At 42.1% G+C, this 27,661-nt stretch overlaps 1 protein-coding gene across 1 annotated transcript in view; it reads left to right on the top strand.

The window, feature by feature from the left end:
* epb41l3 (erythrocyte membrane protein band 4.1 like 3) overlaps positions 1-27,661 on the top strand; it is a 41,953-nt gene that overhangs the window by 9,389 nt on the left and 4,903 nt on the right. Inside the window, exons 3-22 of the mRNA XM_022758057.1 lie at positions 3,210-3,353; positions 9,798-9,902; positions 10,191-10,233; positions 10,354-10,429; positions 10,604-10,822; positions 11,593-11,680; positions 13,487-13,639; positions 14,257-14,354; positions 14,823-14,998; positions 15,535-15,740; positions 16,224-16,808; positions 18,243-18,296; positions 19,731-19,766; positions 21,019-21,204; positions 21,934-21,996; positions 22,561-23,286; positions 24,127-24,159; positions 24,375-24,436; positions 26,043-26,124; positions 27,311-27,409. Of these exons, the coding sequence (XP_022613778.1) occupies positions 3,210-3,353; positions 9,798-9,902; positions 10,191-10,233; positions 10,354-10,429; positions 10,604-10,822; positions 11,593-11,680; positions 13,487-13,639; positions 14,257-14,354; positions 14,823-14,998; positions 15,535-15,740; positions 16,224-16,808; positions 18,243-18,296; positions 19,731-19,766; positions 21,019-21,204; positions 21,934-21,996; positions 22,561-23,286; positions 24,127-24,159; positions 24,375-24,436; positions 26,043-26,124; positions 27,311-27,409 (3,234 nt within the window). The remainder of the gene's footprint in view (positions 1-3,209; positions 3,354-9,797; positions 9,903-10,190; positions 10,234-10,353; positions 10,430-10,603; positions 10,823-11,592; positions 11,681-13,486; positions 13,640-14,256; positions 14,355-14,822; positions 14,999-15,534; positions 15,741-16,223; positions 16,809-18,242; positions 18,297-19,730; positions 19,767-21,018; positions 21,205-21,933; positions 21,997-22,560; positions 23,287-24,126; positions 24,160-24,374; positions 24,437-26,042; positions 26,125-27,310; positions 27,410-27,661) is intronic.

Raw genomic sequence — 27,661 nt, 5'->3', positions numbered from 1 at the left:
GCCGGCGTTACGTCAGCTGATTACACTGATTAGCACGACTTCACACAGCTGTGGGAACGAAGGGTAAACCGAGCTACTGAGGTTGGTTGAAAGGAAAAACCTCACGGCTTTTAGTGGTTTGAAGGTCTGAGATCTCTGGATTAGGGCAGTAAAATAAACAGAAATAAGAAAATGTCAGTAAAGTTTGATTGTTGTGGGAATGCTTGTTTTTTAGAGCATCTGTCATTTCCAAATTGACTCACCGTGTTTGGAAAACAAGGTTGCAAATGTCTTGTTTTTCTTGTAAGATAGTTGATCTTCAAATTCCCATCATTTTGGCACATAAACAACTGCAATGATGTGATGATTATTTGCTGTTTAAATTAAATGTACAAAAAAACATGATCCACCAGCTGCTTTGTGGATTAAATAGATATTTTTATATTCTGGTGTAGAACAGTGGAAAACCCAGTTGGGTGTTTTTTTTTCCAAACCTGTGTTTTCCTCTTCATAATAAATAAGTGTAGCCTGTGGCTTGTCCATGTTATATAGACTCAGCCAGCCCAGGTAGCCTCTGATCTTATCTGAACACTAAGTGCTTGTCTGCAGATTTTGGCCCAAACAACCTCCTGGGCTCCCTAGCTAGTCGATTTGGTAGATTGAATTTCCGATGCTGCTGCAGTCTCAGGGAGATTCTTGCCTCTTCCCTTATTTACCTACTTGAAAGGAAAAGATTTTGCCATGCTCTACATGCATACAGATTCGGTCCTATGTATGGGCAGCCTAGGCAATCACAAATTTGTTTCTGATGGAGCTCAGGGCACTACTTCAACCTAAACAAATCAGTTTCTATTGAAGTCTGTATTACCCGCAGCACTCCAGACTGAAGTATCTTCCCGGTGTGTTGCTTTAAAGAACCCCTTGTGTAGTTGTAGGAAGTGTTTACTCATTCCACAAGGTTTGAAAGTTAAAAACCAAAGTTTCTCTTTCGATGGGTTCAACGTAGAGTGCAGAAAACATTTTGAAAATCCAAATAAGAAAAGGTTGTAAAAGCTTTGACCTGATGTTCGGTGTGTGTAGGTTCTCAGACCGCATTAGAGTAGGGATTAGCTCTGAGCTGTCCTGTCTTATTATTTTTTGTTTTTACATGATCGCAGGCATGTAGCTGATGGTTTTATCTGACTGCAACACTGGATTAACTCTAAACTTGTAAATGTCTGTCATTTTGCAAGAAACCAATATTAAGAGGTCAAAAGGTCAAAAGTCACAACATCTAGATGTGCAAGTGTTGAAAAAAGCAGAGTTAGTTCTGAGATGTTTCACCTTCGGCTGATCTGCCTCGTGTTGCAGTTTGAGCACGCTCAGACTCACAGCTCCGCTGACCCAGAAGTGAGGCTTATATCATGATGTGGAAAAATTAAGTGTTGAAATGTGCCGTTTGATGAAGAGAAGAAATAGAGCATGAGGTTAGATGTGAATCATAATGGGCTGTAATGAGAGCGCAGAAGAGGCAGGGCGAGGTGATGGGATAGATTCATTATGGTCCCGGACAGGGCGATGTTGCCAAAAATCCAAACATTTAATGTTTTAATGTTAAAGCTACACTTGACCAGGGCCGGGCCTGATGATGATGATGATGATGATGATGATGATGAATATACTTGAGCTGATAGAAATTTGCGAATGTCCAAGGTTTTGCCATCATTTGTGTACATAAAGGTGACTATCTGATTAATAGTTCTGGCTTTATCAGACCACCACTTCCTTATGACAGTTTTAGATTTAAGGACATTTTTCACTGCAGGAGCCAAAAACACAGACGTTCCTGTCTCCAGAAATGTATCTATCTTTTCAATTTAGCTTCAACAAAATGTTCTTTATCAAGATATATGTCAACGTTGCAACATGAAATTACTAATATCATTTATCTATATTGCTCATACGCTTGACTGTAGAAGAGCAGCCAAAGAGCTCAAGTTTCTCCATTTGTTATGTAGTGTTCATTAAAAAAAACAAGACTATGCTAGCGGCTCTGTGAGGCTTCACTGTACTACACACAGCAGTACCTTGAGCTAAATGCTAATGTCAGTAAGCTAAGATATGGATGTCACACAGGTATTATGTTCATCACCTTAGTTGAGCATGTTAGCATGCTAACATTTGTAATTAGCACTAAATACAAAGTGCATCTGTGGCTGATGGGAATGTCACTATTGTTGGACAAATAGAAAATGTAACTAGATGATGGTGTAAGTTGGTCAGGGGGTCAAAGTTATTACAGTTCATTTATCATGACTGCACAGCCGTCATGTCACAGTGAGGGTGATGGATGATGCTCTGCCATTGTCGGAGCTGTGTGAATTAGCAGAAACATGGCTGAGAGGAATCACAACACTCTGACATAACGCTGTCAGTCTGCTGTGAGGGAGCACATGAAGTGGCCTGTGTTTACAGTTTCTCTGCTCTGCTTTCATACGTCTGTGCTGCTCGTCTCTATCATTCATAAATGAAATCATAAAAACCATAAATTGATTCGTAAATGTTTGAAATACATCCTCTGGTATTTTAAATTATGCTGTAACTTTAAACTCTAATGCTCCCAAAAAGTGATCATAATTTCCTTGTATGGTTACATCTGATTGGGTCCACAGTGAGAACTGGTCCATGTGAGCTACAGTAGATGCTGTAGGGACAATGTGATGGGTATAGCCTGAAGAACAAGATAAGAAATATTCAATCTAGAAATGAAAAGGGGCATTAAACCCACTTTGTAAGTGAGTGAGAAGGCAAAATGTCTCGGAGCCAGAGGCTTCTTTTTCTGCATAAAGTCAGTCAGGAAGGCTTTGTTTTCAGCCAAGTGGAAAATTGGATTTTCTCTGTTTAAGACAAAATGGCGGTACACCTCTAGGTCTTCTCAGTGGGACTTGATTACATTCACTCAGGGTCCCAGTCTTTATTTTTAGGTTTCAGACATGTGACAGAACTGGTGGTTTTGTCAAAGACAGCTACATTAATTTAGGGCAGTCTGGGGCAGTTAGGTAAGGAAATGTGTGCGCAAAAGGCATTTTTCATTTCTAGTCTGTGAACACGTTCAGAATAAAATCATTAAATTCTTGATCATGCCTTAATTCATCCAGTAAAATAAACACAGAGACGTCTCACTGATCAGTTATTTCCGCACGTAGAAATGAATTTTTGCTGTGAAGTGACACTTGTGTTCTTCCTCTCAGGAGCAGCAGGAAGAGGACCAAGTCTCCCACAGGTCATCCACCAGTCGTCTGTCCAGGTCTCCTTTGAGAGGAGTGAAGAAGGTGAAGATCATGCAGTGTAAAGTCACCCTGCCGGACGGCTCCGACTACACACTCAATGTGGAGGTGAGATTTCATGTAGCGTTTTAACACACCACCCATTTTCACATAACGAAAGGTTCCAACAGCTTTTTTTACTACTCAGTCATTTTACCTTGTGGTTTTATAGCACATTAATATGAAGGAGATGAAACCCACATGGTAACAGTTCAGAGCCAAAAGCATTAAGAAGAAAACAAAGTGTTGTGATTGTTCTGCTTTTTTTTGTTAAAGGTTAATTAGTGCTGTTTTATTATGACCTGATAGCTGAAATGAAACTGCCTCTGCTGCATCACCTGGCCTTTTGAATTGCCTTGCAGCAGTGCAGCAGCACTAATGATGTTTGCAGTATATCAGTTTGTAATGGCTGTAATTGAATCAAGTGTGAAATGTCTGATGTTTTTTAACCAGTTTTATGTAGAACAAGTTTTTTTAAGTTGATCCACCGATTATAAGTGAAGGCGTTTTCAGGGTTTGTCTTTTCTTTATGGCACCATATATTCCTTTTTTATTTGTAGATTTTACTTGTTTGTATTTAACAGAGACGGAACAGATGAACATTGTTACATGGGAAGGAGAAGTGCAACAGATGTAATTTCTATAGCGTGTCATTTGCAGTCCCTGTCCCTGGGTTAGGTTTTCAGTGTCAAGTAAAAGCAATTTTAAAGTTTGAAAGTAGTGCACCTTACTTCAGTTTTCACTTTTTTGGTTCTGTTGCGCCGTATCTTTCTTAATCTGAAGTCTGATATTGGCTGTTTTATTTAACAAGGCTGTGTGTATGCAGAGTAAAATAATAAGCACTTTTCTTTGCTTAAAAAAAGAGCAGCAGGGTTCATGGAAAAGTTATCTTCATTTCAATAAACAAATAATGCAACATGTGGCTTCATTCAAGCCTGTGTTCCAAAACATTAAAATTATGATCCACAGAGGACAGTAACTTCGATTTCTGTGTTGATATTTAAATACAAAAATGTGTCCCACAAAAACACTTTCTTATAAGGAGCTGAAAACCTTGAGAGTTTGTGTCTGGATTTCTCTGTGTATTAGTCTTGTGAGACGTGGCCTGCTATAATAAAATGGAATAAAAATGTCCTATTCTGGCAAGCCTTTTTTAGAAGTAGGGATTTCATGGATTTCACTGTGCATTTACATTTGCATTGTGTCAAATTGCTTTGGGGGGATTTGTTTTTTTCCTCCGAAGCTTCTTCTCTATGTAGTCTTGAGAGAAAGAAGTAATTCAAATAACGCTTCCTAAATGTTTAGTTCTTACTTCAAAGCTCACGCGCTAACACAGACATAAACCCCGAGAGGAAAGGAGAGCCAACCATCAGTGAAAAACATGTGTCTTTGTGTTGTAAAGCTTGTGAAGCTTGCAACCCCACCATTCCAGCAGTGTGGCTTTTAATCATCATGTGGAAAAATTAAATATGGAGGTGGGGTGTTTTAGTCAAGAGAACTAGAGCATGAGCTGGTTGTTAATCATAATGGGTTAGAATGAGAGAGCAGGGTGAGGTGTTGAATGGATTCATTATTTTCTGGGCTGGACAATGTAGCGAAAGTAAATTTAATTGACCTAGACTTAGTTGCATTACTACAGAATGGCAGCCAGGATAAAGCTCTGACAATCCGTATCATAAGTCTTGGAAGGTTTTGATGGATTTCATTCCACATTTACATTTGTATTGTGTCAAATTGCTGTGTAAGGTTATTTCTTTCCCAAAGCAACTCTTGACTTGAACAATTATTCTGATTATCCACAGCTCTTATGTTTCCAGTGTTCACAAATAACCCCGCTAATCAAAGCAGAGCCCACGATCAGTCTTTTTGTTGTAATTGTGAGTGTTGGTGCTCCACAGCATAATCGCTGCTTTCTTTCTTTAAACAGTCTTTCTTTCTTAGAACATTATAAATTCAGGAATAAATCTGACCAGTGAACCTATCTGACTTTTCACCCTTGCATATTTCCTTCCCAATAAAACAAAGTTGAGCCTTCTCTCAAAGTTATGAGACTTTCAACTTTGTACTTTTCCCAAAATGTGTGCGGGCTGAAGGAAAGAACCAGACCCTTCTCCGCAAATCTCCTTTGAGCAGATTCCTCCACACCAGGGGTTTGGATAGAGGGATTAGCCGAGTGTTTGGGTGGTGGCGGTGGTGAGGTGAAGGGTTCTGACCATGAAATGAGAGCATTTGTTGGAGGGAATCAGTGTCATTGACTCTGTGCATTGGCATGATTACTTGATGTCCCGCTGTGGCCGAAGAAGGATTCTTAAGGACAGTGATCTGGAAATGGGGGGGGGGGGGGGGGGCAAGGGTCAGTCTGGACCTTTGAGACTGACTCCGTGTGTTTTTTCTTTCAGTTTTTGATCTGTGAGACGTGCCCATGCTCTGAAAGAATTAACACAGAAGAAGATAAAGGTTTAAACAAAATAATGAGAATGTTCCTTTAATTCAAAGGCATCATCCGTCGTCTGAATATCAAATCAAAGCTTTGTCACTCCAAAATTAACTGACAGGTATTTCAAAGGGACACTTCACCACAGTTTAGTTCTGTATTGACATAAAGTTGCAAGATACAGATTTTGTCTGTCAAAATAAGTGCAGCAAAAGCAAAAACATCCATTGATTTTAGTCCACGATGTGGGTCAAGCTCCAAAGACACTGGATTCAAACATTTCTCATAATGCAATTTAGTGTCTTTCGAAACATCCTGGTAAAAAATGATTGTTGTTTAAATTCCACACAGACATTTTTTCAGACAGGTGTTTTGTTTTTATTTATTTTTGTTTTGTTTTGTATAAGAAGGGGAAAAAAAGAAAGAGATAACCCTTACAACACCAGGAGTTTCTAGTTTTCAGAGACTGAGTTGGTATCCCTTGATGTGGGATAACGCCAACTAAATATGAATTCAGTGTCCTCTCTGGCCTGTGTTATTATATACGACCAGATGAAAACACAAGAATACTTATTTTCCATCTCAGAGTTGGATTCTTCAGTCATCTCTGTGAATATGCTGTAACATGGTATGAACAGAAAATCAATACTTGGCCTTTTGATTGCCTGTAATCATTTCAGTTTCTGAGAGCACATATTTCTCAGAAAGTAAGTTAATTAATCATCCCGGGGATATGCAGTGTAAACTAGATTACATTATATACAATACAGTTGAGCTTTTACTGTATCCATAACCTTTCTAATTATTATTTAATCTATCAAATCCCACTTGGAAGTAAGATTATACCTCTCCTGGGGTTTATCCTTTATATAATGAGTCTGACTAATCTCTGGTAATGTGTGACTCGTACAAAAACACATTGAAGAAATGTAAACATCGCCATCTACAGTGTATATTTGTGTCTAATAGTTGAAGTATTGAATCACCATGTGCCATCTGTTCACTATCCTGTAATCTCCAGTCTCCGCCCCCCTGCTAGGGTGACCCGGGTCTCACCCCAGTTCACTTTGTCCAGACACCTACACACATTAGATGAGGAATACTTATGCTAACCTGGGATTAGAGTGTGAGCCAAAGGTACTGGCAGAGAAACTGGAATGACTGAGTTATCTGTCCAGCAACACTAAAATGTCCACGAGAGTCAATGAAAAGCCATACATGTAGCTATACCTAAAATTAACAAGCAGAAATGACAGACAGTTGCTGTTTCCAGCTGTTTGTCTTTTGTTATTCAGGGCTGCCACTAACAATTATTTTCATTATTGATTCATCTATCAATTATTTTCTCAGTGAATCATTTGGTCAATTACATGTCCAACAACCGTCACATGTCCAACAACCGTCACATGTCCAACAAGCCATCTGAGCAACAACAGCCCAAACTCAAAGATATTTATTTTTTTCTCACAGAAGCCAAAGAAAACCTGACTTTATTCACATTCCTGAAGCTGGAACCTGTGACTTAATGATTATTTGATGATCAAAATAGTGACTATAGGCGCTTTTTTAAAGAGAAATAATGCAAAATCAAGCTAATTGATGCAGTGACACGATGCATGAGACACAATTCATATCCGGGTGATGCTGACAGTTGGATAATACCCCTAATCACAGTAACACTGTCTCCAGCTATATTATGCAATAGTTATGAAAGGGTTTCATTAAAACACATCCATCACAATAGAAAGCAAGAGACAACAAATAATGGCTGGTTAGTTGCCTGCTTCCCTAGAGGAGTTGTCATAGCAACCGGTAAGGTACAAATACTGCTTGCTTGAAACAAAAGAACAAAAAAATCCGTGTGAAAGTGTCCTAACAGTGAGGGTGAAACGCAGCAGACATAAGCTACGGTAGGTCAGCTCATGGTGTTTGACACAGTGATACAATTGAGGTCAAAGGATCCTCAGATAATTGCCAGAGAGTCCTCATCCCCCCCACCCCCCCCACCCCCCAATCCCATTTGAAACTGGTCCAGAATGTCAAGATTTGACATTTTTATCCTCCTGACCTTGTAGTTTTCCAGCTCAACGCAATTTTCTCCTCTGGGGAAAAATGTCTGCACTAATCGTTTCCTATCATTGTCAGTGGCACAGAGCCGCTGAACCTCCTTTACCTCACTTCAGAGGGTGTTATGTCTCAGTGGAGAGGGGGGGAGCCACACTTTTGAAAATCCTACTTCTAAACTACTTGACAGTGCATGGTAAATGTTGTCTTTTACAGTTGGGATAATCTGTTTATCATTTAAGTCATTTTTTCCAGCAAAAATGCCAAATATCTTCTGTTTGCAGTTTCTCCAATGAGAGAATTTGCTGCTTTTTTCTCTGTTTTATATGATTGTAAACTGAATTTCTTTGGGTTTTGGATTGTTGGTTGGACAATACATGACATGTGATGAACTTGAAAAGGACTCTCATTTTCTATTTCACTATTTTTAAAAATTTTATAGACCAAATAATGAATTGAGAAAATAGTCTGCAGGTTAATCAAAAATGAAAGTAATCAATAGTTAGTTGTAGACCAACTTTTAAAACATGGTTTGGTGATGCAAGCTCCGGGTTCCTTTGTAAAATCATTACGAAACTCTAATCTCTGTTTTCCTTCCAAGTTTCTCCTTAACAACCCCAGGGAGAGCAGAGTACACGCCAGATCAGTCAGCTGCATCTGTTGCAGTCCTAACATATTTGCTCTGGTTACCATAGCTATATCTGTTAGACAGATATGTGACTAAGCCCTGAACAGAGGCTTGCAGATCACAATCTGTCTTGTATGTGTGTGCAGGCTCCGTCAGTAAAGCCAGGGTTGAGTGTTGCATTGAGAAGACACTTGTCACAGCAAGGCAGCAATAGTCTGACATGACTCTGCTAATTCCCTCTGAGATCTTCTGATAGGATTAACTCTCTGCCACTAGCAGCTTTATAGCTGTTAAAATCACGCACGTACACTAAACGTATCTCATAAACAGGATGTGTGTACGCTTCATTTGCGTGTGTGTGTGGATGCTCGTACAAATGTACCATATCTGTGGAAAACTGTATTGCTGCTACTTCTGTTACACACCTTCGATATGTGTGCATTTATATCCATGTGGGCCCTTCACGTCATGGAGCATGTGGGCGATACTCCTGCCTGCATGTGAAGCTGACAGATGCACAGGCGTGTTATGACTCCTGCTGCTATAATGTGGCAGTGGCTTTTCAGCGTATATCCAGATACGAGGAGCTGGCTTTGGCTCTGCTGAGGCGGGAGGCGTCTGTGTTGTGGCAACTCGGGCCTTGAAATATCCCCTGTGAGCTGGCCAAATGAGTGGGGGGTGGGGCGGTGGGGATGACGGAGCTCCAGATGATGACATCCGGCACTCAAGGAAGTGCAATCGATCCGTGTTAAGCCTTCACATAGTTGATGTTCACCTTGAGCTCCGGTATTTGAAGGCGTATCTATAAAGCTTTAGAGGGAATTGATTCGGAGTGGCCCCAGTTGGTCGAATGCAGCTCCAATATCTCGAGGGTTAGTCCGTGCAGGAAAGGCTCCGTCATGCGGTAGTGTGATGTGCTGTGTCATCATGCTGTTATTGTAATTAAATAATGGTACATTGCTGCTCTGGAGAAAATGAGTTTGGAGTTCATTTTCATTTCATTGTCTCAAGATAAATGGGAATGTTTTGCATCAGCAAATTCAACAGCCTGATATTTCTGAACTCCACATTTCTTGTGTAATTTTCCTTTTTGTTATGTAAATGTTTTTTTTTTAATTGTTGAATATAGTTTGGATCCACAAATTATACTACTCTGAACATTTTTTATGCAAATATTTGAAGGTTTTAAGATTTTAAGATCTTGACATAAAATAAACAAAAGCAAAAAAGCAGTACACACAACACACTTTTCTCATGCAAGATAACATCCTGATTAAATCTTTGGTGTGTTAATCCTTTTTGAATTACACTTTCACTTTTCAAATGACTCTTCACTGCATTGAGCTCATGTTTTGTTTTGTTTTGTTTTGTTTTTTTCTTCTCACAGAAACGAGCCAAGGGACAGGTGCTCTTTGATAAAGTGTGTGATCACCTCAACCTGCTGGAGAGAGACTACTTCGGAATCACACACAGAGATGTAGAGAACCAGAAGGTAATCAAAAAAATAAATAAAAAAATCTACACTATAATCTGCAAATAATCATCTTAATTGTCATTCAAACTGGCATTGAAATGAGTAACACTGAAACTCTCCATAAGTCCTTATGTAAGAGCTTCTTTACAAGATGATTCTGCTGAACATGTCGAGCCTCTTCACAATGAGAATGATTAATTTCTTGGATTTTCTGTCCTCGGACAGTAAAGATGTCCTACTTTAGGAAGTGTGGTTGTTACAAATGCGTGACGATTCATTCTTTTCATCTGTGGTTGTCTGATGCAGAATTGGCTGGACCCCTCCAAGGAGCTGAAGAAGCAGATTAGGAGTAAGTCCCACATCTTAATGAAGCCAGTCAAGTATTTTTGTCCTGATTTTGAAGAGGAATGAGGTGTATTCAACTGAAAAATGCTGCTTTTAATAATTCAGTGTTCTTTCTGCGTCACAGCTGGTCCCTGGAACTTTGCATTCAACGTGAAGTTTTATCCCCCAGACCCCTCCCAGCTGACCGAGGATATCACAAGGTGAGTCCTTGTTATAGATCGGATGCCTCGAAATGCAGTTTTAAAAGGGAAAATGGTTGATTATGTAGATTAAAATGATATTAACGAGGCTTTCGCATTGGAAACACATTAGAAAAAATCCAGACAAAACGATTTTGACTGTTTTTTGTATTGTGTCTCCTCTCCCTCTCACAGGTACTACCTTTGCCTGCAGCTCAGAGATGACGTGGTTTCGGGTCGTCTGCCTTGCTCCTTTGCCACCCACACAGTGCTGGGCTCCTACACGGTGCAGTCTGAACTGGGAGACTACGACCCCGAGGAACTGGGCAGCGACTACATCAGCGAACTGCGCTTCGCACCCAACCAGACCAAAGAGCTAGAGGAGAAGGTCATGGAACTCCACAAGACCTACAAGTTAGTCTCTTTTTATACTGAGATTGAAATATAGTGCTCAACTTTTTATACAGACTTGGACGATTTTCTCAGTCAAGTGTTGCAGTTTTTAAAATGTGAAGTTTTATCTGTGTAGTTATAGTTTCTATGTTATAGATACAGCCCTTCTTTTAAAGCCTCGGAAAATCTGATTTCAATCACAGTATTTCTCATAAACATTAAAGAGTTAACAATCATGAGTAAACAAGCTAAAGCTTATCTACTTTGGCAGAAAATGTTGAGATCACATAAGACCCTGTTGTTCATAATATGAAGCTGATTGGCAAAATAGGTTTCCATCCTAACTTGAGTCAGTCAGGCTACCTGACTGATGTTAACATCCATTGGGTTTGTGTTGTCTATAAATGGATCTAGCTGTCTGTGCTTTTGTCTGAGCCCCACCCTTCACTCTGTATTACAGTGATTTGTGTGTAATTTGATGCGATCCTGTTTCACCCAGTGGGTGGAGCGAGGCAATGACATTGCCAGGATAAGGGTCTCTCTCTCTCTGAAGGCCAGCTATGCTAAAAATGGATGCACTCATGCTACTCTGTGGCTCCTCAGTTAAAAGCATCCATAAAAACAGCCGTTTTCCAAAAAGCTTTGATGCAATAAATCTGTGAATTATCTCTGTTTTAGATCTCTGAAGTCTTGCATATTCACATTGGTCTGAAAGCATCGAATCTGTCTTTGCTTTACTTGTGCTTATTGACCCTTCTTATGTCTGATCTGTCCTGTCCCTGTCGTATCAGGGGGATGACACCGGCTGAAGCAGAGATGCACTTCCTGGAAAACGCCAAGAAGCTGTCCATGTATGGTGTGGACCTCCACCACGCCAAGGTAACAAGTCACTACAAACCTCCTCGTATTGAATTTACAAATTTATTGTCTCTCGCAAGTCAAACAAAATAAAAAAAAAAAAAATTGGAGACAGATAACTGCAGATGTCAAGTTTTCTGTTAACTTTTTTGTTCATATCGTCTTTTAAAACTCAAACAGTTTTTAGCTATTTTCACAAACTAGAATGTCTGTCTCTAGCCTTTATGCTAAGCTAAACTAAGCTTACCAGCTGCTGTGTGTAACTTTGTATGAACCGCATAGAAACAACATGTCTGAACTGTTCCCTTTTTAAGTCGTTTCTATAAATGAATCATTTTGCTCATGTCTCCAGTAATTGTGGGTGTTTCCAAGAAGCATTAAGAAGTGATAAAGGGTTAGGGGTCAAATATAATGTTTGCAATCTAAACCTAACACCATGCCAATCATGCAGTCAATAGTGACGCTTGCCACCACAACACCGCTGCTTCAGAAACATCATGGCTGCCACAGAAACGCCTCAGTTTAACATGCCTGTGCTGCACCGCTGATTGACATTATATCACCGCTGCCTCTGTGGACTTGGGGCTGAAGGGGTGGAGGGATGATGAGAAAGGATGGGGAGGGAGTCTGGAGCCCAGCTCGACTTGAATGATGTATTTTTCTTTCTTTCTTTCTTTCTTTTTTTTTTTTTTTTCTCTCTTTCTAATCCACCTGGCCAGATGGGATCAAACACATCATTAGAGCACAGACAGCAAAGAAAGAGCGGGAGTACGACAGCAGGACGGCTGTCATCGTAAAACGAAAATTACAGTCATCAGTCTTGATATGAATCCAGTTATCAAAAGCGCTTTGAAAGTCAAAATGGGTCTAGATGTGAGTGATGGGGAGGATATTGCCTTTGCAGATTTAGATCAGAATAGAGGAGATGACAGAGATGAGGAAGCGGCCTTGATCAAACTGAGTAGACATCAATGCTCAGTGTTGGTTCTATGAGTCATAGTCTTGATACACAAGGAAAAATAAATAAATAAAAATCTGTACATATCAGACCAGCATCCCTCTTTTGTCTTCTCTCCTCTCTCATTAAATGCAAAGTTGGTAGGGAGACTCTATGAATGCTTGGCTCCAGCTGAGGGAGAGGTAAGAGGCTACATCACATGTGCTTACATGTGTTTGTGTGTGTGTACGCGCGTGTGTGTGCGGTTTGTAGTTGTGCATGGTTACATACAAGTTGTATAAGTTATTTAAGATTGGCTGTTCCTGCTTTGGACCAGCGCTTCCCTCTCAAAACGTCATCATCTTTGGTTTTCACCTGCTCATCTCGTGCTTTGTGCAGTGAAGAGCATCGTCTCGTGCTTCATCCACCATTTCCCGACACTTCACTGTCGCTTCTCACTCACTTTGTGCCCCATTCTGCGTCATTGTTCAACGTCAACACAGCCTGCGCACACAAGATTACAGTATGCCTGATTCCACTCTCCACCTGCCTGCTTTTTACCCCGTTATTACCACACACCTGACTCTGTTAACGTCTACTTTTCCCTGCTGTGCACTGGCTCCTGAATACCTCCCATAAAATTTAAGGAATAGGAGTTTTATGTTTTGCAGAGGAGGAGCTGCTTAGTGGCTTCTAGTTTGAGATCGTTAGGGATTCTGTGTTACTCCACCAAAGTGACACATGAAGGGATTTACTATAACTACTATGTTTTTTGTCATTTCTTGATGTCTTTGTGTGTGTGTGTGTGTGTGTGTGTGTGTGTGTGTGTGTGTGTGTGTGTGTGTGTGTGTGTGTGTGTGTGTGTGTGTGTGTGTGTGTGATGTTCCCAGGACTCTGAGGGCGTGGAGATCATGTTGGGAGTTTGTGCAAGTGGCCTCCTCATCTACAGAGACAGGTTGCGGATCAACAGGTTCGCATGGCCCAAAATCCTCAAGATCTCCTACAAGAGGAACAACTTCTATATCAAAATCCGGCCCGGCGAGGTGAGGAGCGCTTTAGTGATAAATATAGAAAAAGATAAATAATAACGTATTTAGACATATTTATAAGGATGCACAGAGCAGATCTGCTGGGTCAGTGTCGAGGCCAGTGAACACATTGTTTGATTGGTGTCTGCTGTAAAGCTCAGGTCCATTTCTTATCCTTTGTTCACTGCAACACACTGTGCTCTCACTACAGCAGCTGTCAAATTCCCTCTGTTTCAGCAACATTTTACAGGCACACCACAAACTGTAAAGTGCTGCTGCTGCTGTTGGTTGGAAGTTGTTACTAAAGTTCAGAACTTTGTGGCTATGGAGAGATGTTGTCTTACTCCTGTCTAAAATGTCCAAACCCGACGTATCTGTACTGATATCCCTCTCTTTACTGACATTATATAAAGGGAAAACTGTAATCTGATATCACTTTTTATATAATTCTGTAATTAAATTAATGTTAATACGAGTTATTTTGCTACAAATCTGTATATGAACGACTGGTAAAATGCTAGCAATTAACAACACAACATAGATTAATAGAGTAGCGATTAGAAATAAATGACTGAACAAGCTCAAGTTACCTATATAGTGAATCTGACCTCAGTGTTTTGTCTGTGTTGCAGTTTGAGCAGTTTGAAAGCACGATCGGTTTCAAGCTCCCAAATCATCGCGCTGCCAAAAGGCTGTGGAAGGTCTGCGTTGAACACCACACCTTCTTCAGGTGAGGACCTTAGCCTGTGACAGGAAACAGCTTTTCAAACAGCAGTAGGTTTTTAATTTGAAAAAAAAAGATGTATCTGACATGTCAACCTAAATCTGAAGTGTAGCAAAGAGAGAGCAGTTTGTCCTGCTGGACTCGCCAAACACAAGCTACTTTGAATAGAAGGGATCACGATCATGCCAGCCTTGTAAACATGAGTTAACTGATAATCACCTCAAATTATTTAATTGTAGTGAAACGGTGTTCAGACTGTTTACTAGATGTTGCCATTTGGACAACATGCAAAGTCGCTTTGTGCTGCTTCAAGCAAAAAGATGGTCTCCTAGGTTCTTCGGTGTAGCGAGCCAAGCCTGAGGGCTCTCCAGAGAATATTTAAATGAGTAGGCGTTCTAATTTTTTCACAGTACGAAGTTAAATCTGTGTTTTGTTTCTGGTGTGATTAATGTGAGTGTGTGTTACTTGTGACAGGCTGGTATCCCCTGAGGCGCCCCCGAAGAAGTTCCTGAGCCTCGGCTCCAAGTTTCGCTACAGCGGCAGAACGCAGGCTCAGACCCGCAGGGCCAGCTCCCAGATCATCAGACCTGCTCCGTTCTTCGAACGCTCCTCCAGCAAACGCTACAACATGTCCCGCAGCTTAGATGGAGGTGAGGGAGCAGCTTGGGGTTGTGATTAATGGCTGGCCACACGTGCCACCCAAGTTGAAATGCTGTCAACCCAGGTCTTTTGTTTATTTGTCCAGTTTGCTTTGAGCGACGATATTTTTAAAGCCCTGTTTTTGTCAACTGCACAATTTTCTTGTTATAGAAATGCTTGATTTTAAATTGGGCAAAACAGACAGGCAGTTTCACACAGAGGGTCTTTTCTGAACTAGTGGGAAAAAACGTCTCCTATTAAAAGACGCCATCGCTGCTTTCTGTGACAAGAAATTTCCTTTTGTAAAAGGTGCAAATGCAATTTTTGTCCCTATTCTGTTTCTTTCAAAAGGAAAAAACATGTTTTTGCTACCTGAAAGCTGGCAAAGCTAAAATGTCTGGCACACTTTTGCATAACAGCGACAAAGGCACAATGGATATTATTATAAGAACAATGTGCAGGAGCAAGACAAACCTTTTAATTTTGCTGTTCCCAGTTTTCCCAGACTCAAGTCCCTCACATCCGTCTTTGTCCTCTGCTGTTTCAGCTCCCATCATGGAGAACCACGAGACTCTGATGAAGGACAGCGCTGCGGACGGGGCAGCCAAAGTCATCGCCAAGGGAGACATTATCACCACGGTAACAACAGAGAAGAAAGCAGAGGAAGAGAAGGCGGAGGAGGAGGACGCTCAGATGGATGCTGCAGAGACACCGGAGCCCACTGCCACGACGCCAATCAGACAAGACACAAAGGTAAACCACTGTCCACAAACACCGTCAGAGGAGTCACACCTGCGTTTAATTTGGATAAAAGAAGCGTTCAGAGGCTTTGATGTTTTTTGTGTTTGGTTCAAAGAGAGGTAATATATATAAATATGCCACCGGATATTCAAAGACATGGATCGTGTTTCTTAGAAGCTGCTGCGTCTTTGTCTTTTTAGTCCGTTTTGGGATTTTAGTTTGTTTTCTTTCTTAATAAACTTTCTTTTCTTAATAACTTCTTAATGGCTGATGAGAATTTCCCAGTTGCTTTCAGCTTAACCCTCTGCATTAGACTAGGCCTAAGTGCTTTCATCTTGTGTGCGCTTTACTAATTAGCTTTTCTTTTCTTGTCCTTCCTTTGACCCCACACTATACTCGTGTGTGCTCATGCGTATTTGCCTCCCCCCCCTTCCCTTTCGCCTCCTCTCCATTTACACACACGCCATCCTTTTCGTTGACATTACCTTCCATCAGAACTCCCCTCGTGTATACACAACCGACCCCCTCCGCTCCGAGCTCTCACTCCCCTCATCTCCCGTGTCATCCACTAAAGTGCGGCGGAGGCGCAGGGAGAACGCGCGCAAACGAGCCTCGTCAGTCAGTCCAGCCAAGAGCAGCGCTGGGTGCCGCCGCCGGCAAGCCCGCGCCGACCGCAAAGCCGCCCTGCTGGAGGAGCAGGCGCTGCTGCTCTCAGCCCGCAAGCAGAGGCTGGAGCAGGGCAAGGGCCGCGGCGGCACGCTCTTCTCCTTCTCCCTGCACCTGCCTGACCTGTCCTCCATCCTGGATGATGATGGCTACATCACCTTCCCCGATCTGTCAGAGATGCACTTCCTCCCTGAGTGCGCGCAGAACTTTCTCCCCATTAAGTCACCCTCACTCATCCCCTGCTTCCTCTTCATCTTCTTCTTCCTGCTCTCCACCTCCTTCTCCGTCCCTTACGCCCTCACCCTTTCCTTCCCCCTGGCGCTGTGCCTCTGCTACCTGGAGCCCAAGGCAGCCTCCCTGACCGCCTCCATAGCCCAGGGCTACCATGACCATGACAGTTCAGAGGAAGAGGAGGTGTGTGTGCCTTTATGTTCCAGTACCCGCCTCTGGCTTAGAAATGGCAGTTCATTATGACGGTTAACCCCTTATCCTGTCCTGTATCTCGCTCTGCTGTTTCACCAGTTCAGAGCCGACCTGGAGACTGTGTCTGTCCCAGTGTCTGTCAGTTCTCCTACTTTCAGAACCTCATCTCTGCCCAGTCACACTCTCATCCTGTAGACTACATCCCCATCAACATCAACCGTACACAGAGATGAACCTGCAAGTTTCACCATTTCATATTTGATTGGCTTGTATGTACTTCACCTATATGAGAGGGTTAGACACAAATTGTGAGCATCATTGGGGTGTTTTTACTCATCGGCGTCAAATTTCACATCTTTTTGAAACATTTTACCACATCTGTGTGTCACTAACAAATTACCATGAAATATCGCTGCAGTGTTAAACAGTTCATCATGCAAATATTTAAATATTTGACAACCTGTTTATGAGAGATAATGAGGACTTGAAGAAGTCACCTGTCTTCATGTTACCCACTAATCCCTCACCAAACTTCATATTTAACAACATAGCTTTGTGCCTAACCCATCTCAGTGTTATCATCTACATTCATGTCTTTATAGTGTAGAAAATGACTGTTGACAGACACCAGCTGCATAGAAACACTTCCATCTTTATCTTAAGCACTCAGTCTCTCTGCGTCGCTATTTGACTCAAGCAAAGCAGCACAAATTAAAATGAATCATTTAAATGGAACCTGTGATGAAAAGGGCTCCTAGTGTTTCAGCGAAGTAGCTTACTGAAGAGTGTTTTTTTTTTTTTTTTTTTCCTGCCAGCAACACTCTTTGGACTCAGAAATCTGTATAAAGTAATGCACACTGTGACGCAGAGAGACTGTGACACTTAAATGCATCCAGATCACCTTCAGTGTCAACATGCATGGAGAGGAGGGGGGAGGGCCTGAAAGTCAGGTTACTGTTCGGCAACGAACTCGTCAAACCAAATTTTTATTACCATGTGTTTACACATTTTTACATAGTGACAACACAGCAAGTCATTTGTCTACCTGGACTGAATTTCATTGAATATATACCAGATATAAGCCTGTTTCAAATGGAAAGCAAATTTTAAAAACATTTTCCTCAAATGTCAAAGTGACTGACCGAAGGTTTCAACTTCCTCTGAGTCTGTTTTGCTTGCTTACTTTGCATTTGCTTTTATGTTTCTTTTGAGTTCTCCTTCTGCCAACCTTTTCTGTAGTGTTGTCCGATACTGTTAGAACGTGAAGCCCACAAAAAACAAACCAGTGCATTTCCATTCGTTCCATTTGTGGTGATGAAGAATATCTCTGTTGATGAGTGATGCATTTGCAAGGGTTTACAAGTTGGGTTCTTCTCATTTTCTTGCTTGCCGCTCGGAACGGTTTCGGTCTGTGTGTGAAAGCAGACTGACAGCGAACAAACTGACTTTGCCTTTGATGGAGAGATGACTGCCACAGAGGTTTGTACATCAGGGAAAGACGTCACGTTTAAGGCATGAAAGACGGTGCTGTCGGAGAGGAGACAGAAAGTGATGCTGGATCATAGGTGGAATGTGAAATGTTCAGAAGAATTTGTGCACTTGAAGATCTGCATGTTCTGTATGCATTGCATCTGTACACCCATTGAGTTCCTGTTTCTTTTTTCTCTTTTTTTTAACGTATCGTAAACACACTTAATGATCACGATATATTTCTGCCCTTTATTCCATATCAATGTCTTTTCCACTGACAACATTTCTGACTGTTTGCTAAGCCCCATCCCCCTTAGTTGTCGATGCTAAGCCTGTGAAGTTTTTTGTTCTTGAACAGCACTGTAATACAGTTATAACGTAATACAATTTATGATGACAATTGCAGATTCACCTTTCATAATTGGTAGAATTTGAAACAGTGGGTCTTTGATTTCATACTCTGGCAGACAAAATCAGGCTTCTCGTTTCTAGCCAGGAATTGAATATTTGCAGTCGCTAGCAAATTTTTTTTTCAGCTGTAGTTAGCCAGCTCATTAAGCTAGCAATAGCTTAAGGAGTTGAATGAACATGAACACTGACGCCAGCTGACTCTAAATTGACTTTATAACAAGTGAACTTGTGAAAGGCATCCTTTATCTTAAAAGGAAAAATTCTAGGAGCAGATACTTGGCTGCTTAGCTGATATTCTTGTTCATATTTTCAAACAGTTCAAACTGTTTAAAAGAGCAAAAGTAACTGGACGACAGTAAAAAAGCAGGACAGAGCTGATGACATTAGCCTAATCCCCGGCAGCATCCAGGACCGGCTTTTACACAGTCAGGACATACTTCACAGTTGACATGCTGGCTGTGAAAAGGGCTTTTTTTTTCTTTTCTTTTCTTTTCTTTTTTTTTTTTTTTACATAACCGGTAACCCATGGATGTGGTGCTGCATTGCGTACTCAAAGAAGGCAGCCATTTGCTTGAATGAAAATTGTTTGCCTGGCGCATAGGCCAAAAATGTTTTCCCTGCTGACCTCGCCCACACATTCCCGCTCAGTCCACAGACTTATGATGACGTAACATCAACAAGAAGCTAGTTAGCTTGACATGCTAATGTTTGCAGCTTATGTTTCACCGGACAAACACATGGTTGTACTTCCTTACAAAAGCCTCCACACTCCGTGCACACCGGGTCAACGTTTGGACAAATCCAAATCTTGCTGTCTCCAGTTTGTGGTTGGTAAGCTACAGCTGGACAAATGCTGCTCATGGGAGGGGTTAAGCAAACAGTCTGTTTCTCTCTCTAGTCTCTCTGCTTGCCATTCCTAGTCGCTCATTTTCTTCCCATTCACTTGATTGTCCCTCTGCGTCTCTTCTCTTTAATGGCTCCTTTCCTCCTTGTCTCACACTCTCTGTCCTCTCCCTCTTTACTTGCTGTCAGTCGGAAGCAGATGAGGACTCTGAGATGCGGACTCAGGTACACTGGGCTCGCTTCATGGCCCTGCTCAGTGCATCACACAGCCGCCGCCACCAGATGCACTGAGCTACTCAGACATCAGCCATCATTCACTTTGTGTCGTTCCCTCCGCCTTGGCTTGCCTGGTGCTGCTGCCGCTGTTGACACACTCACTATCACACCACACACCAGACTGACCATTCACTCTCGCCTGAATTCACTTCACAGACTGCTGCTGCAAAGCTGTCGCTGCTTCTAAACACACCATTCCAGCTCATTTCTCAAGTGCTTTTGTTTGTAAATGGTGGCGTCATGTTCAGATTTCACAGTTTTCAAGGTTTTTTTTCCCAGTGACTTTTTGCCGTCATGTCATTGACAGCCATGTCTAAGAAGTCAAAGCTCCCAGCACTCCTGACAAGAGTCTAAATTTAACATGCCATAGCAACCTTAACTCTAGTTCCTCTCCCCTCTTTTTCTCTTTACAGTATAGTTTCATAAGACGAGTAAAGGGGGAAACCGTTTTTATCAGGCATAGTAATCTGATGCTAGAGGTTGGTAAGAAAAAAAAATGCATGACTGAAATATGCATGCAGGTGCGTTTGTTATCAGGAGTAACGGGATTTATAGCATTTATCTCTAACCTGCTAGTAGCTCTGCCAGTGTAAGATACTGTTTTCTGGAGTTCCTGTGTGAATGGGAGTTATTATTATTATTATTATACTTTTGTCTAACAAAGTTTTTGCTGTGAGCATAAATTGGTTTTTGTGAGAAATAAAGCAACAGAAATTAAACTGAATTAAGTCAGTGTTTGTAGAGATCTTAACTTATAATGAGATTTGGGAGTGTTGTGCTTAATTAAACCTGCAAAACTAAATCTGCAAATAATGCATGATGCCTTTTTTTTTTTTTTTTTTGACTAAAAGCTGGTCCTAAATGCTCCCCTAGCATTTAAGTACAAGCTGCTTCTCTCTTAGTCGTCATGTGGGTGGACCTTTTGCTGTTGTTTTGCTGTTTTGTATGTACAGCCTGAGTGACAAACATTAAGAATTATGAAGTGCATAATGCAACTGATTTAGGTCTCTTTCAGTTTCCATTTTGGTTCCAGACCTTTTCAGAGCTGCATTTTATGCCACCCATCATTTTTTTTTTGGGGGGGGGGGGGGTAATTCATTGGATATGCAAGCTACCGTTGCGTACATAAAGCATGGCCGTCGTTCCCGCCGCGCTGCCCCTGCCCTCATCTCTCTGTATCATGGTTGACCGGCTACTGCAGGACACTGAGCCTCCAGCGGAGATGGTCAAGCACCAAACCAACATCAGCGAGCTGAAGCGCTTCTTCCTTGAGACCGGCGACAGCACGCCGGGCCTGACAGAGTGGGAGAAGAGGCTGTCCTCGTCCCCCGCGCGCTCAGCCAGAGCAGATGAAGCACCAATGATAGAGCCTCTGGAGCCGCAGGATGTAAGCTGCAGCCCACAGCTGACTGAATGGCGGCGTGTGTATGTGTGAAGCATGACATCACCCTGGAGATTTTTGTATAAACAAAGACATCAATCTGAGGAGTGATTGCTTAATGAGTCATAGCGCAGTAAATTCAATATTGATAATGGGACTGGAGTCATGTTTTTTTTTTTTTTTTTTTTATGAAATTGAGTCTGGTGTAGTACATTTATTAAAGGAGAATATGGTCACCTTGATAGAGGAAATTAGTTCGTAAAGTCATTCAAAGTTAGTGCATCAATAAAGTGGCACATTTAATCTATTGAGTGTGTTTGTCTTTGCCACCATCACTTTATGTCTTTACTATATCTCATCAGCAGCTGATTAACATATTAATTTGTCTCGGTAATGGATGGTGAAGTCATTAATCAGTAATATGATTGTTGTGCTGGGCGACATTACTTGCAGTTTTATCAGAGTTTCTCTTTCCATGTGTGTGGTGTAACACAATCTGATGAACTCGCGCAGGACCGAGCGACGCTAATTGAAGTCTCTGAAGACTAATCACTGACATCAGACGTGTCTGTCTGACTGACTGACATGAAAGGAAGCTCATTCTCTGGAGGAGCTTTGGGACCCAGATCTTGTCCATTTTGAACATGCAGTCGCCCTGGTCATGTCCTTTTTTTTTTTTTTTTTTGTGTCTGTCTCAATATGTGTGTGACATTTCAATTCTCATTTCTTTTGCAGACTGAAGATGAACAGCCTGTAGGAGGTGAGACAAAGGAGGAGGTGGAACCTAAAGCCACTGAGGTAAACATTGCTTCCAGTTGTGTTTTCTGTGACTGTGGTGTTGTTTGTTGCCCTTTGTATCTACCTAGCTCCAGACGTATGTGGACACAAGATCAGTGTTTGGTATTCTGGCTCTTATTACTTCACGTGTGCAATAAAAGAAGAAAAGAGTTTCTGCCATTTTTCTTTTCCGTATCCACCCATTTTATCATGGCTCTGATATTAAAATTAAAGCTCCTGTGTTATCTACTGTGATTGGGGAAAAAAAACATGCCAGAGCTGATTACAAAAGCTAATTCTAACCAATATGTGATTAATATCTGATCAATTCTTGATAGAAATTCAAACGTTACTCTTCACTTTCGCAGCTCTTTCAATAATTACACTGCCATATCTGTGCAGACAAACTAAGGTTTTAAACCAAGCTATTTCCAAATGGTGCATCTCTGTCCCTTGTGGAGCTCACCGTGTGTCATTTTTAGCTGAATTGTCTCTTGAGCTTATTCTTGGCGTGTGTTGGCTGTGTGATGCCCTCTATTTATTAACTTGAACGATCCATTTCCAATAAGCCAAGTGTCTCCCCAGGCGACAGGATATCTGGTGAAATACGTGGTGGATAGTATCGTAACAGATGGGGCCACCTCCACGGGGCCTCACGGGATTAGTCTGTCAACCACTATGGACGACGACGTCTTCATGGACGGCACCCTCAGGGAGGTGGTGGAGAAGACGCCCGACTCCCAGGAAGAAGTGTCGGAGAGGTCGATGTTGAAGGTCAGCCCCGGAGCCGTCAGAGACGAAGTGTCCCAGGCCATCAGTGACAAGAAAGGAACGCTCATTATCTTGAAGGAGGCGGAGGATAAAGTGGACACTGAGGGCAAAGAGACGAGTGTCTTGGGTGAAAAAGAGGAGCCTGTCCCTGGAGAGGCTGACACTGAGGAGAAGGATTTGCTGTCTGCTTCCAAAGAGAAAGAAACTATCAAAGAAGACGGTGCTGTTGTCATAGAAACCCAAACCACAGTGGTCAAGACACTGAGTCCGAAGATCGAGATAAAAACTGATGACATAAATCAGATTAAAGGTATTGACTCGCCCAAAAAGGCCATGGCGTCGTGGATTTCTGAGGAGGTGAAGACCGAGGGGTCAGAGGTCATCAGTGTGTCTGCAAAGGAAGTCCGAGAGATGAAGACCTGTGGCAGTCTGCAGCAGAAAGCCGAAATCTTCACCTTTGAAGAAGTCCAGAGCAAACAGTCAAAGTCCAGCGTGACTCAGATTACAGTTTCTGAATCTTCGACCTCATCCTTAGCAGTGGTACTGTATGAAAACTAAAAGCAACAACTTGGTATTGGCAGCCTCCCTCCATATCTCCACCACCACCTGCAGCCCACTCCCATTGCCCTCCTCCCCTGAGCAGCAGCCAAACCAGTGTAACCAGTGTAATCAAGCGCTGTGCATGGCTAACAGCCCCTTAACCCCCCAGTGTTTACTCTCACACTTGCCAAACTGCTGATTTGTGTTGCAGTCAAGCCTGCAGCTTCATTTTTTTTCTTCTTTTTTTTTTTTTTTTTTTGTGATACAACTGTATTGGATTTGTTTTTCAGTTTGTTGACAGCTAAAACGACTCACCTTGCCTTAGCAGCTGCCTCCCACAGCTGATAAGGTAGAAATGTTTTTTTTTTTAACCATTTTGCTCAGCTGCACCATTCCTTTCTTTCAGCTCTGTTATCAGTTCTCTGAGAGTGGTGACTTCATATCCCTGGCTCAGTGCCACCGCTGCAGCTTTCCCCACCTTCATCCTCCAAAAATCCTGCTTCTGCCTCGGTAACGAGTCAGGAGAAAGGAAAAAAAAAATGTATGGATCTACCTGATTTCACTGTTCCTTAAGGAAATGTTTTCAAAAGCAGATTAGGCTGAAATTTGCTGTTTCAGTGATTCTAAAATCCAATTAGAGGTTTTCAGATTGGGTTCAGCAGATTTAATGAGCTATATAATGGTGGTCCATACATTCCATACAATATTTACTTTTCAGACCTTTTCATTTTCCCACACTCTCTCCCTTCGCTCTTTGTCTGGTGTTCATTGTGACTTTTGACTTTCCTCTCTTGTCCTTTCTCTCTGTTCTTGTGTCCGTCCATCCTTCTGTCCCATCAGTCCACGCTGGGATGGGTCTCCTCCTCTCAAAAGGTGACCACTCCTCTCTGGTCCTTTTATTATCTTTTAAGTATTTGTGACTTTAAATGTGTAATTCTATCAGGTTGTTAAGTCACAAAATGCTAACCAACATATTTTTCTCCATCAGGTTTCATGCGAAACTGCCCTCTTCTATGTGGAGTTTTTTTTAAATTTTATTATCATGGTGATACAGAAATATAATTTAATGGTACAATTATCATTTACAGACATCGGCTGATCCAGAGGAGAAAGCGGTGGTTGCCACGGAGACGGAGGCAGCGCCAGCTGAGTCGACAGGGCCAACGGTGAATATCCAGACCGCAGAGGCTGCAAAGGCCGAGCCAATGCCAGTGCACACCACAGCGGAGCTCACAGTCAGAACCATGTCAGCAGAGCCTGCAGAGGGGGGGCTAGACTGTGTAGTAACATTACACAGGGATATTAGTGACAATGGCACAGGAGATCCACCAGCCGACTCTGTTAATTGTGAAAAATGTGTTATTCCTGGCTCGGCACCATCTTTAGAGCAAGTTCAGCAGTGTGCATCTGTGAAAGCAGAAATGCAGCCAGCGGAGGCAGCAGGTTTGGGGTTTGGTGAGAGTCTGTCTGGCGGTAGTGCTCTGCCAAAGTCTGCAGTGATCAATGTAGCGGCAGAAAAGGAAAATAAGGAAGTAATAGATGAGGAGGGAGAGACTGCAGGTGTTGAGGGGGAGGCACTGATGTCGAAAAATGAAAATGATGTTCTCAATCTCACTGTAAATCCTGCTTACATCAGAGGTTGTGTAAAGGAAGAGAAGCAGTCATCAGCAGAGGAGCAACATGACGAAGAGGGAGCAGCAGAGACTTGTTTGGAGGCAGTAGAAGATGAATTAACAGGTTCAAGGGAGGGACAGCAGACAGAAGTAGACGGCAAGAGAGTCCAGTTCTCCGAAGAGGTGCAGTATTTCGAGGAAGAGTTCCCCAGACAGTTTGAAGATGGTATCGAGGAGGTGGATGAAGAGGTGGATGAACGTTCATTGACAGAAGTTGAAGGACAACAGATGTTTCCAGACCTCTGGAAACCTTTGTCTTTTGAAAAAGAGAAATACCACCATGTACAGATGGACAGCTCAGAGGATGAAATGGAGAGAATGAAGGAGGAAGAGACAGATGTGAAGGGAGAAGCAGAAGAGTACGATGATGAAAAGATTCATTTGGAACAAGAAGAAAACAGTGAAAAGGCTTCAGAAGGGAGAGATGTTGTGGTATCAGAGGAAGAGGAAACACAGGAACAACACTTGAAGCCCAGCCCACAAGAAGCGACTCTAACTGAACCCCCTACCTCAGCCAACCCACTCACCAATTCACCTCCAGCCCTGTCTCAGTCGGAGGTAACCCCGCACCAGCTCCGGCGGCCTACGCCTCGGCCCTATAACCTCACCACCACTCTCCGCTCCTGCTGACACAATCTGCCGCTAATAATCAAGGGCAAAACTCCACCAAAAGCATGGACATGCCTCTCAAAGTGCTAACTTACCAGTTTGTCACTGAGCAGATCAGGGGACCTGTAATATGATGTGGTGCACACACTTGATCGAAACCTTGTGATTTGCATTTTCCAGTATCTTCTCCCTCACTGGATTAGGGACTCTAATGCATGACTGCATGCTCGTTGATAGATTTAAGCCCTTCATTGAGTGTCTTTGGTTTAGTTTATTAGCAAAATTGTGTTAATTTAATTCTGCGTGCGACATTGCAGTGCTGTTTTAAGAACAAAGACGCACAGTTAACGGTGAACACCTACAGCAATTTGTTTCAGACATGACATCTAATTTACTAAAGAGCACAGATGGTGTTGGTAGAGTTCCTTCCTTCTGTATTTATTTGTGCCCGTGTTTCTGTTTTGCCCTCTAGAGTCTTGAGGTCAGCGAGGCCGGTACCAAAGAGATGCCTGTGATCCACACAGAGACAAAAACTATCACCTATGAGGCTGCAGAGGTACATATAATCAAAATTTAACATCGCCTCCATTTTACATTTTGAACTAATTTTGAGGATGTTAGATTGGGACTCAGCAGTAGTGGCTTTCTGACCAGTGGGGGGCAGTGGAAATAAACACAACACTTCAAGCGGGAATAGTAATTACTTATTTACACACTCAGCTGATACAGAGCAACAGGAACATTTATTTTGAGTCCTTTGTGTCCACCTGATAAATGTAATTCTGATATTCACTCTCATTTCACTCTCTCTGTTTTGGTCTCCACCAACTCCTGAGGGAAATATCATGCTTTTTGTCTGCTGCTTGCTCCACTATGATCACCGGCTAATTTTGTCTGTCGGCTGATTGGTGATGGGGCTGGTAGTTTGGCGTTCAGAGCTCTTCAACTGAAAACAGTTGCCAGGGAGAGGGAATCATAACGGTGAAGTTGCGAGTCATAAAACCAAAGGAGAGAGTGGAAAGACGTTATAAAGCTCTGTGGGAGTGTGGTGACCTGCAGAGACGTGCTGTAGTGGTCTCTTCACCACATTACACACAAAACATAAAATTACAATAATAGCTGCAGTAATGAATGATTTTTGTATCAGTGGATCAAATAATGTTTTATTTTTACTGTGACTGTTTTCACTTGTAGTAAGACAGACAAATAACAACCAACTTTGCAATCCCCCTTAGCTCTACAGTGTGTTTTAGCCATTTTTAGCTCATTGTTTAGGAATTGAAAGCTTCAAATTCCACTATTAATCCTGTTTATTTATAGCAGCTGTAAACAGCCAGAACAGCCCTGATAAACCCGCTGTACACTATCTATCTACAGTAGCTGGTTAAGAAAGTCTAGCAGTTAAAGAGCCAGATATTTCCCCTCAGGAGAGATGAAAGGAGGTGAATATTGGACTTACATTTACCAGATGGACACAAACATAACTTTAAATAAATGCTAATGTTGCTCTTTGTCTGCTAGATTTGTATATAAGAAATGTATACAATAATATGTCAAATGTTTAGTTTTGCTTGTTGAGCAGCTCATCTGCCCCCCAGTGGCCAAACAGATAAATTCATGCAGCTTTAAGACGACTCTAACATTTGAAAAAGACCTGTTAAATCAACTATAGTGGGTATTTTGACTTAATCCAGAGCACAAACATGAAATGTCGTCTCAAAATGTGTTTTGCTTATCAACAGGTTGACACTAATGGTGACGCAGACCCCGGGGTGTTGCTGAGCGCCCAGACCATCACCTCGGAAACCACCAGCACCACGACAACCACACACATCACAAAGGTCAGTGTCCATCTATTGTCCCTTTGGCCTCTTAACACTTGAAGCGTCAAACGTGCCGACCATCTCTCTCTCTCTCTCTCTCTCTGCTGACTGCAGAGTGTGGAACAGAGCACCAAACATGAATTGTCAGTCTCAAAATGTGTTTGCTTATTCAACAGGTTACACTAATGGTGACGCAGACCCCGCGGGTGTTTGCTGAGCGCCCACGACCAACACCTCGGGAAACCACCAGCACCACGACAACCACACACA

Source organism: Seriola dumerili, unplaced genomic scaffold (genome assembly GCF_002260705.1).
Source record: "Seriola dumerili isolate Sdu_G_001 unplaced genomic scaffold, Sdu_1.0 BDQW01000291.1, whole genome shotgun sequence".
Lineage (NCBI taxonomy): Eukaryota > Metazoa > Chordata > Actinopteri > Carangiformes > Carangidae > Seriola > Seriola dumerili.
Note: the sequence above shows the minus strand (reverse complement) of the source record. Positions and strands in the feature narration are given on the sequence as shown.